Here is an 11,394-nt window from a genome sequence, read left to right as displayed (position 1 = left end):
TTACAGATAGATGACCAATACCTGATCCTGGTCAGGTGCCAATGTGTCATCACAGAGTTGTGCTAGCCCCGCCTCGGCAAGCCACGCCTCCTCCTGCTCTCCTTCTGAAGGAGAAAATGATTGAAAAGAAAAGTGAGGAGTTAAGATAAAGAACACTAGTGTATACATTTTGACTCAAAGAGAAGAAAAGGTGGAGACGACTATTTAAAAAAAAGTGTCTATTATTTTTAACCCTTTAAAAACACTTCACAGGTGCAGGAAAGGGAAAAGACAGACCGCAGGCAGAAGTGGACACACACATTACACAGGAAGAGTTTGTTTGCTCCACAGAACAATAGTCATCATTGACTGAGATGCACAACCAAAATAAAGAGATCTACAATGGAGATATGGGGATGCAAAACTATGTAAAGTAACTTGTCCAATTTTTGTCAAACTCTGCACGACATTATCGTTACATCAGCAGAATCAAAATAACTGTGACTCTTTGTGCACAGCATGGAATAGAAAAGTCAGTGTATCTCCCTTTGAGGTCTGTTCATGGACACAGTGTATCTTACCCTCAGGAGTTTTATTCTGCTCGTCCTCTTGAACTTCTCCTTCTCCTCCACTGTCTCCTCTCCCTGCTCCTTCAGTGATATTCTCCACCTCCTTCCAGTAGTCGTCCATCTCCAGCTCATCCAGAGAGTCCTGTAGCACACGATGTCGAACACAATTTAATCATTTCAACCGCTTCAATTTTCATTTCCTGTTTCAGATCTTGTTTCTGTCTAGAACAGTGGTTTTATGATGATAAAATAAAAAGTAAATTCTTCCCAAATTACAGCAGTTGCTCTCCCACACAGACACTGAAACACAAGCACATTCCTGAAGTTTAAACAGACCTTGGAGCTCTTCTCTCCCTCTCACTCTGTTTTTCCAAAAATGGAACTAAAGTTTGGGTAAACTGGCAGATTTTTACTGCGTCTCCACACACATAAAAAAACACACACACACACACGCATAAACACATTCTTATACAGAGACCGTAGAACAGCTTTTGAATCTCACCAAGACAAAAATCACAAAAGACAACAACATCATGCTGACCATTATTAATTTTATAGGGGGTTACAATGTAAAGGAATTAAATAGTTTTATAATGATAATTGAAGAAATACACCTTAATATATGAATGGAATATCAAAGAATCTACAGATATCGGAAGTATTAACACTAAAGTTTGATTTGTCTAACTCTAACTAACTGTATCGCACCTTTAAAGCAAGTTAGTGTTTCACAACTGACATTTCCATAAATGTATCATAAAAAAAAAATGCAAATGTGCAAAATATAAAAGTAAAATAATAAAATGGGATAAAAAAACATACAACAAGATTTTGAGAGACGGAAGAATTAGAAGTACAATATTATTAATATTCAATTATGACTCCCACAAAAACCCCAGAAAACTATTTAAGAAAAGAAAACAAAGAGTGTAAACAGAGAGCAAGGAAAGGAAAATAACATCACAGTACAGTGTAAGCTACACATCGACATGTGACCTGTGGAAAAGAGCCAAAGACATCTTTAAACCAAAGAATCGCAGAGCTGAACTCAGCTAAGTACGACTACATGTCAGCCCACCTGAGAGTTACAGCGCTGACACGTGGGTCGAGTTCTGGCCCGGACGTTGGGACTCTGTCTGGGGCTGGAGCGAGACTTTGGGCTGGAGTGAGAAATTGGGCTGGAGGAGGGCAGAGACCTGGAGCAGGCCACAATATTCGGATTGGGGAGCGATGGCGACGGGTCGGTGCCGCTGGTTTTGGTAACATTGGCGGCAGCGCCCGGCTCGACTCCGTCTCCATTTAGTGTGTTTTGGTTCTGTTGAACTGTGTAGTGGCCTGATCTGCGGCTACAAGAGGAAAGACACATCTGGTTAACTGGCATCGTGCTTGATAACACACGTCGCAGCTTTGCAGTTTTGTGTTTATCAATTACGTTATGATCAATACCTGATAAAAAACATATCATACAAATATTCCTGGATAGCAAACGAAAGATTAACTGTGTTTGTCATGCTCTACTACATAATTAGAATTACTGCCCGCCACCACCCAGTGCAGTTTCAGTCTACATACTTTTATTCCCAGTCTCATATGAAGTCACTGTGACCTTTGATCAGTGAAATCAAATCAGTTCATCTCAGAGTCCAAGTTACAACTGGTCCAAATTTGAAGAAATTCCCATAAGGGAGACTTGAGAGGCCAATGACAAATGTTTTGTGAGGCCACCGTGATCTTAACCTTTGACCTTAGATTTCTTATCAGTTCATCCTCGATTAAAAGTGAATGTTTATGTCAGATGCAATGAAATTCCCTATGTGGGTGTTTCTGATATCACGTTCACAAGAAAATTGGGTTCGGTGACAATGACATTTGACCGCCGAATTCGAACAAGTTCATCCGTGAGTTCAAGTGACTCTTTGTGCAAAACTAAAAGAACATTTCCTCATGACATTCCCGAGATATCAGGTTCACAAAAATGGAATGTGACGCACATCTTTGCTTTCATTTATATCCACATGTCAGCCCGGTGCCTGCAGTGCATGTCAGTTTGTTTTGATGGCAGCACAAGAGAGAGATAGCTGGGATTACACGAGTGGTCAGTGAGTTCGACAGATAGAAGTCGACTAAAGTATCAAACTGAAGACAAGCCTGTTGAAGTCCCAGTCAGACTAATGAGAACAACATCAGTGAGAACTAAGAATAGCAGCATGGACTTCACATGACTAACTCCACACAGTCAGCTATTCTCACACCACAGAGCACTGGTCAAACTAAGACAGAGCGAAACCATTAGAGCTCATTATAGTGGTTGAGACTTCATACAGGCTGTTTAACTATAATGAGTGTGTTGTCATACTAATCACATGGACAGTCGGGGATGTGAGGCAGCTGACCACATGACAATCAGTATAGTAAGCACTTCACTAATGATACTCAGTAGTGTGAATACCCTCACCAAGATATAGTCATCTTAAATGCGATCAAGCTGCACCACAATTATATAGATAACACATTCCTAAAAAAGTCTTGATGAAAATGTCAAAAACATACTATATCTCTCAATGTTAAAGAAAGAGAACAAAAATCCTGAGTGCAACCCACACAACATGTATTGGCTTCGTTCTTGGCCCATTTCCCATTTTTCAATCAAGTTCCGTGGAAACCTGTTCAGCAGTTATGCGGGTTCACTCAAAAATGTTCATCACTTGGGCAAAGTTACCACAGTACCCCGGGACATTTGGAGGAGTCCTATAAGAATGATCTCACCAATTTTTGAGGCTCATACTGATAATGGATATTTGATAGTTTAAAAAACATCCAATTACAGCAGATCAGCTGATTAGCCAAACATTATTAATAAATAAATAAAGTCCTGCCTGTATATGAAACTTAAAAAAAAAATCTAAATTAGTTTGGTTTCTTTTTAATCTTTTTATTGAGCATTAATGAATTAGCCCAGACTTTTTTTGTCATTATTGTGAATATTTATGACACAATCTTTCACCCTCAGTCCGTCACCAGTTCTGGGTATATGACAATGCAGCTGACTGACTCCACAGGGAGACACTTTGAATAATTACTGCGAAACTGGTCTTTGTGTCACTTTGCATTTGCCTACATCAACAACAAGGGATGGGGGCCTGAGTGTGAGCGTGTCGCACATCGGAATGGAACAATGCAACACGCACAACATCAGATAAGCTCCGACCGGGCATCATAAAAGCAACCTGTCCGCATAACACAATATGAATGAATTACTCTGATGTCTTTAGCTACGAATGTGGATTGTGTTGCAGGACATGTACCTACAGGGTGCAGGTTTGCAAATTGCCCCTGTGCAAGACTCTGGGACAAACGTACAAACTGTGGTGTAATTTATTGCTACTTATCAACCAACATATACACAGATAACAATATATAGTAGAGCAAGAGGATATGTCAGCCTGGCAGATAAGTTGGCTCTTATTTTCAATGGTTTTGCTGATCTCCAACTGAATGTCCCCTTTGTCATGACAGGAAGTGACACAGTACATTCTTTCTATCTACTCTCTTCCCTCTTCTCGGTCTCTCGTTCTTTCTCTCTGCCTTCAAGCTACAGCTTTTATTGACTGAGCACCTTCAGCCCTGGAACAACAAACTGATGGTTCAGCTGCAAACAGCTGATCTGTCATTTCTGTGTCCCGTCCCAATCAAGTTGAGAGGTGTCGTCACTCATCAGTCCTACTCATGAATCCTCAGTGTGAACATGAAATTATTTTACACTGATCTTACAAGCTGCTTCATTTGTGGGAATAAATACTTGCTCTAAATCTAGTGAATCAAACAAAAATTGCTTTCAGTCCAGTGCATAACTCTGCCAAGGCTCAACAGTCAAGTTAATGAAGCTGCACCAATGTCAGTTAGATAATTGTGCTTGATCCATGAATTATTCTGCAAAAATGAAAAAAAACACCCTATCTTGCAATGTTGAAGAAGGTAAAAAAAATGTCCTGGATTCCGTCCTCTGATCTGCATGAATGTAATAATTATGGGTTCTTTGCTGACCTCCTTCCAATAATTTTTGTGTGGTAATCTGTCCAGTAGTTTTTAAGTCAACTTGCTTGCATACAAAGAAACAAACAAAGAAAGGAGGCGGGGTAACTACAGACAAGGCATTTTTTAGGGGGGGTCAATGGACATGGGCGAACGAATAATGCTGGTTCCAATATTTAGTCGTGAAACACATCCAACGTCAGTGAAGTGCAGAACAGGTTCGTTTGTGATATTAACTTCTAGAGTCAGAGTGAACAGCATGAAGTCGATGTGCTGTATTCATTAATTTGGAATTATGAGGGAAGTATTTTACCGTGAGCGTCCACGCTGAGGCAAGGCCACATACCACAGCAGACTTCCTGCCACACACACACACATGCACACACACACACACATGCCCACACACAATATTTGAAAAAATTAAACCACTAGTAAATTTAGATACAACACTTTGATCTAGCTTTAACAAAGAAGTGTGTTGGCTCTATACCGACATTCAACCTTCTCCTTCCTTCCAGTCTATTTTCTTTCCACCTCTTCTTCCTCCTCTCGTCACCCCCTTCCTCTCCTACACCTCGCCTGGGACTTGAGTCGTCTCCTTTTCCTTTTCTGTTTGGTTCTTAATATCCCCTCCCTTGACGTCCTCCCTGTTATCCCACATTTTTTCCCTGAATGGTCCCATCTCTTCTTCCCTCCTTTCTGACCTGGCCCCAGTATTACTTATCTAAGCACTGTGTGATAGCACATGCGGAGAAATGCCTTCTGACTCCTCTCAGTCCCACTTTCCCAAAAGCAAACTAAGCAGGTTGTTCAGCTGACGTGTGTCCACTCATGACCTGAATTATTCCCCTTGTTTTCAGATAAACCTGATAAGAAGAGACATGAACGGTGTGACTAAATCATACATCATGCATTAGTCATCATTAATAATCTGTTCCAGGTGTCAAACAAATCAGTTTAATGTACAACAAACGATTAACACCGACAATAAAGAGGTGTTGCTATTGATACTACTCTGATGCAACAGGTCAGGAATTATCTGATTGGCTTGGACACACGTGTCTGGTTTTCCATTCAACTATAATCCTGTGGTGCGAGAAAATATCTTTACAGGCTTGTTAACAATTAAGCTCTGAATCTTTCATGGTCAGTTCTTCTTCACTGCTCTGGGTGATTTGCTGATTTGTGAAAAGTGCTCGTGTGACGATCAGTGCTGACATGTTACTGGAGCAGGTCCTTCCCAGGTCATAGAATGTGAATGTCAAGATCACAACACACACACACACACGACAATATAATGCTCACAATGTTTTACATGCAATCCTGCACGTGACTTTGCTCCATTGTGCGCACAGGTGGGCTGCCCTTGTGAGTAAAACAAACACATTCTCTCTCTTTGGCACACTTTCATACATACTAGCACAAATGACCATTTAAAAGAAAAACTGCTGGAGCTGTGTGAGCAATTGTTCAACTCTTTGTCCACAAACACACACACACACACCTTTTATCAGCTAGTTCGAGCTGCCAACATAGAGTGTGAAGGATAGTGCACGTGTTTGTGTATAAGTAAACTGTGAGGTGTTAAAAGGAACAGAAGGAAACTATATCAGCCAGCAAAGAGCAAACTCTGCATCAGTGAGCTGAATATGAGTCAAGATCAGTGGAGGTGACTATTTGAATCCACATGAGAGTGTGAGTCACTGAAGTGACACAGAGCTCCCAGCCCAAGAAGATTTATATTTAAAAATCCAAACAATTATTTAAACATGTCTCCCTTGTGTCTTTCTTATGATAAAAGACATATTACGAAGGGAAATACGCATGTCAGTGCCATGGCCAGTGTTGGGAAGGATACTTTCAAAACGTATTCCGTTACAGAATACAGAATACATGCCCAAAAATGTAATCTGTAACGTATTCCATTACATTAACTATTCTGAGTAACGTATTCTGAATACTTGGAATACTTCCGGTTTGTATTGCATTTTTTAAGTGTATGATTGCGGCGTTGTTCTCTCTCTCCGCCGATGCGGCGATCGCTTCGGCGTCGAGTCTATTTTTTGCGCTTGACGCGAGCGTATCGCTCTAGGAAACACACTGAAAAATGATTTTAAACGATATTGATGACATTTTATATGATATAAATGATAAAGTATGCATCCCATAGTTTGTATTCCCCTTCTGAGTTTTAATTTTAATATTTTAACGATCACATTATTAAATGCCCCCCTCTGCCCATCCACTACAGACACACAAGCAGTCATAAAGATAAAAAGAGAGGGGGGGGGGCGGAGAATACGTCATTTACCCTCGACACCCGACATTGAACGGAGCAAACAGCGGAGAAGTTCTTGAAGATAGATGACATTAAATTGGGACGCTGTTGCAGTTAATGTTGGAGAAACAAGTGACTATATGCTTTTATACTACTGTGTCAACGGGTGATATTATTAGCGCTGCCCGGCGCTTCAGCGTCCGGTGTGAACCCGGCGTGCCTCGCTGGCCTCCTGCAGAGCCATGACAGCGGAGCTCTGGAAGCGCAGGTCGGTCTTCTCTCACCAGGCGCTGGAAGGGCAGCTTGCCGATCAGCAGCTCCGTAGATTTCTGGTAGCGACGGAACTCTCTCAGAGCCTCGGTCCCGGGCCTGTGTCCCGAGCCGGTCGCGGTGAGGCTCTTTCACGCCGCCGGGGGCCCGGGCGCTCTTACGGCAGCCCTGGTCTCCAGCTGCTTCCTGGGGGCTTTGCCGCCGGTGGATTTACGAGAGAGTGAATAAACTCGAGAAGTACCATCATGTAATCCACTGATTTCAACAATGTAACTGTATTCTGAATACCATCTATTTATTTTGTAACTGTAACGGAATACAGTTACTCATAATTTGTATTCTAAATACGTAACGCCGTTACATGTATTCCGTTACTCCCCAACACTGGCCATGGCTGAGTATTTCCTCCTTAACAGTGCAGTAAACAAATGCTAGTCTGACAAAAAAAAAGGCAGGGTTTGTGATGTAACACACGTTAACAACCAATCCTATCACTTTGTGGGTGGAGCTCAGCTGCAGGTGAGCGGTGAGGGTCAGGAAACAGCAAGCAGGGGAGGGGCCATGTTAGCATATCCATAGATCCCAGTCAATTGGAAAGAATGGTGCACATGCACTTTAAGGACACAAGGGGGATTTTTTTCAATAGAAGAATTTCAAATTTTGAAGAACAAAGAAGAGTTTTAGGGGTGTCATAAACAGCTGGAGAGGTGGAATTACGACCATCAGTATATATTAGTATATAATCTAATAAGTCAAATTTGAATGGAATAAAAGGAAATACTCAAGGATCTGAGGAGATTTTCCTAAGCACATCAAATTATTATGATTTGGCACCTACAAATAAATGATGAACACGAAACAGCTGGTGTGTGTGTATGTGTGTTTATGTGCTTGTTCCTGATCCGGTCAGAACCAGTAGACGTCACGTGGACCAACCTGGTCCTAATGAGGCTAAACATCATTTCTGAGGTCCTAGTTAAAGTTAGGGGTCAACTGTGAAGTGTTGTTTGGTTCAATGTGTGGTTTAGTCATGCACTGGTCAAGTTAGGGATAAGGTTTTTGCTTTGGCTTTCCGCAATAAACCGGATAATAATAAGGATAGCAGTGCAAACCTCTCTCTGTGTGTGTGTGTGTTATTCCCATTTACATCAACAGGTGCCAGCTGTCCTCTATAAAGACAGAGGCTGCCTCTGTTCCCCTTTGGAAACTGGTGGTCTCACCCCTGACCCACTGGCTGAAAAAATCAATTAATATCTAATACCGTCTCCCCATTGTCAATCTGTCCGTCTCCATCCCTGCAGGCCACTGTCTCTTTTTCTACATGATGTGTTTTTATGTGTGCCTGTGAATTCCACTGTTCACTGCAGCCGCCTGTTCTGACCTCAGGTTCATCCTGACAGACACCAGATTGAATCTGAGGGACAGTGTGCCACAGGGTCACAGCTATGAAGACTTATCATGGCCGTCCATGCTTGACTGGCGTCCAGCTCGTCTTCCTCTCAGCAGATGTCACTTCCTGTGCAGCGTAGTATTTCTGCCGGCTGACTGTTGCCTCACACAGTCAATTTATTAAAACCATGTGTTTTTACTGGACACTAAGCAATACTGAGGGAAGCACGCCCTCTCTCTCTCTCTCTCCCTCTCCTACAATACAGTGAAAAACCCAAGAGCAACACGAAGCTCTTTGGCTAAAAGAGGAGCTGAACCTCAAAAACATCCATGTGACATACTCCAGCAGGCACGTAACCTAAGGCTTAGGTCAGATGTCTCTGGCTGGTAAAAGGCCATCAGCTCTCTGTTTGTTTGTCTGTCCGTCCGTCCATCCGTCCGTCTGCCTGTCTGTCTGTTTGTGTCACTCTGTCTCCCATTTCCTGACCAGGGGAAACAATGACCAGAAGACTAAACCCTCAAGTCAACCTAGACAGGACGCACACACACTCTGCTGTGGGAGGTGAGACAAAGGCAGGCTGTAATGTGATGCTGGGTTCTTTTTCCCCGGTTAGCTGGAGAAGCCATCTGGAACACACACACACACATATTCTGTACACACACACACACACACGCACACACACATACACATACATGTACATGCAGAGGCAGGTGTGCCCATCTGAATACCAGCTGGAGTGGGTTGTTTACCTTTACCACGCAACAGTTGGAGACAGCAGTTGTTTGCTGACCTGAGCGGCACTGGACACACACACACACAAATACACACACACAGACACACAGACAGAGCCCGGCCTTTTCGAGTAAACAGGTTATAAATAAGAGTGTAACCTTGCAGTGTGTAAAGAGTCTTCTTGTCACAGACAGAGAGGTGTACGCTGTCACGCCATGATGACAACAAGCTGTAAACAAAGGATGTAAATCCTCCTGTAGATGGAGGCTGGGTCACACATCGCCCTCCACCACCACTAAACATAAAAACACCAGATGTGGGAATGTGGGAAGGCTCATGACCTCACACCTTTTGAACATACGTTTGTTAGAATTCTGTAGTTGAAATGATGTGTGTTGAAAAATATGAGCTGATGAATGGATCAATCAACAATTATTTTGCTAAACAATCATCTGTTTACTATTTCATTTATCAAGCAAAGGTATGAAAATGCTTGGGAGTTCAAATTCAAACTCCTTGTTACTTGTTCGCCCTTCAGCTATACAGTATGATGCTGTATGATCACTTTCAATATTGATTGTTCTGATGATCATTTTTGTAGTAAATTGTAAAAATGGTCGTTGACAATCTTCGAAATGGTTATCAAGCAAATCTGAGCAACATGAAACACACACCATTTTTGTTATTTTTGCTTGTTAAACAATTGAACTATTATCAACTATTAACCCAGTAAATTTTATCAGATCAGGTTAATTCATCAGCTACATAAAACCATCTCTACATAAACCAGAGTCTGACTTAATACCACTATTTGACTAAGGCTGGTTTATGTTGCACAGTCTTTCGGGGAGTACAGTATTTCATTATCTGTAGACCAACAGCTTTATCTTAAGACTGGCAACCTTGTAAAATCTGAGCTGTTATATCAGAGTCAGGGTGAACCTGCTGATAAAGGAAAATAAAAACATAACCCAGGGCTGGACACGTGCACGTACAAGAATAAAAAAATCATCAACTAAGTTAGTGTGGGGGGGGGGTTAAACTATGACCAGGTTAGTGCTGGTTGATCAACAACACCATCTATGCTTTGCTCCTAAGTTCAAAACGAGGAAAACCACACAACCATGACCTTTACACACACACACACACACACACACACACACACACACACACACACACACACACACACACACACACACACACACACACACACACACACACACACACACACACACACACACACAAACAAGCATACACACTCTCTCATACACACACACACACAGACACACACACACACACACACACACGCACTCACACACACGCACTCCAGTTAAAGAGCTGGATCTCGGGGGGTTTGTCCCACCTGGGTTCGGTGGAGGTCTCGGGGTCCCGGGCTGATTGACAGCTGGGGGCGCACGGTGCAGTTTGGGGCAACAGTTCCGCGTTGCTGTGGTAACCCGTTAAAACCACTCCCTGGCTCTGCTGCTGCTGTCGACTCATGTTTCTCCTCCTATTCCTCTTCTGTCCTCCTCTTCACTCTCAACTTGCATCCACACACTGGCTCTCATCTGTCTCTCTCTGTGTCTATCTGCCGTCCATCGCCGGCTTGTTGTGCTCTCTCCTCCCTCCTTCTCTCCCTCCGTCACCCTCTTGTTCTCTCTAACTCTCTCTCTCTTTCTCCCTGGAGCTTGTCAATGGGACACGGGCGGGACTACAGACGCAACGCAGCTCAGGGATTGGCTGAAACTGTGGTCAAAGTTTCCTGGATGAATGCGCCCCCTGCTGCTTTTAAAGAGTTTCATCACATGTGCCAATGTGTGCACTGTGGAAAAGCAAGGAAGTTTGAAGAGGAGCAATGTTTGTTATTTTGATTCACATGTAAAAAAGATTATGGACAAATGTGAGTCTCATTCTGTCTGTGTGTATGCAAATGTGTAAAAGAATCTCCGAATATGTAATGAGATATGTAACGTGTACATGGATCTGAAAATTTGTATTTAGAATGCGTGTGAAATCGAATTTGTAAATATATTCAAATATGTATTTATATCTGTAAATGTGTAGACAAATCTGTAAACAAGTACATGGCAACTAATGGCTGAAAAGTATTTTGCTTTAAGAGCTGAAAATAAATAATAATAAAA

The 11,394-nt window shown here is 42.3% G+C and overlaps 1 protein-coding gene across 1 annotated transcript in view; it reads right to left on the bottom strand.

Annotated features, from left to right (window-relative positions):
• The window catches only part of arhgap18 (Rho GTPase activating protein 18), a 19,484-nt gene extending 8,578 nt beyond the window's left edge, over window positions 1–10,906 (bottom strand). The window contains exons 1-4 of the mRNA XM_061091396.1: window positions 10,614–10,906; window positions 1,627–1,894; window positions 561–690; window positions 22–104 (exon numbers count right to left, since the gene is read on the bottom strand). Coding sequence (XP_060947379.1) covers window positions 22–104; window positions 561–690; window positions 1,627–1,894; window positions 10,614–10,750 — 618 coding nt within the window. The 5' untranslated portion in view covers window positions 10,751–10,906. The remainder of the gene's footprint in view (window positions 1–21; window positions 105–560; window positions 691–1,626; window positions 1,895–10,613) is intronic.
• Window positions 10,907–11,394: the final 488 nt, after the last annotated feature.

This window comes from Limanda limanda, chromosome 18, assembly GCF_963576545.1.
Source record: "Limanda limanda chromosome 18, fLimLim1.1, whole genome shotgun sequence".
NCBI lineage: Eukaryota > Metazoa > Chordata > Actinopteri > Pleuronectiformes > Pleuronectidae > Limanda > Limanda limanda.
Note: the sequence above shows the minus strand (reverse complement) of the source record. Positions and strands in the feature narration are given on the sequence as shown.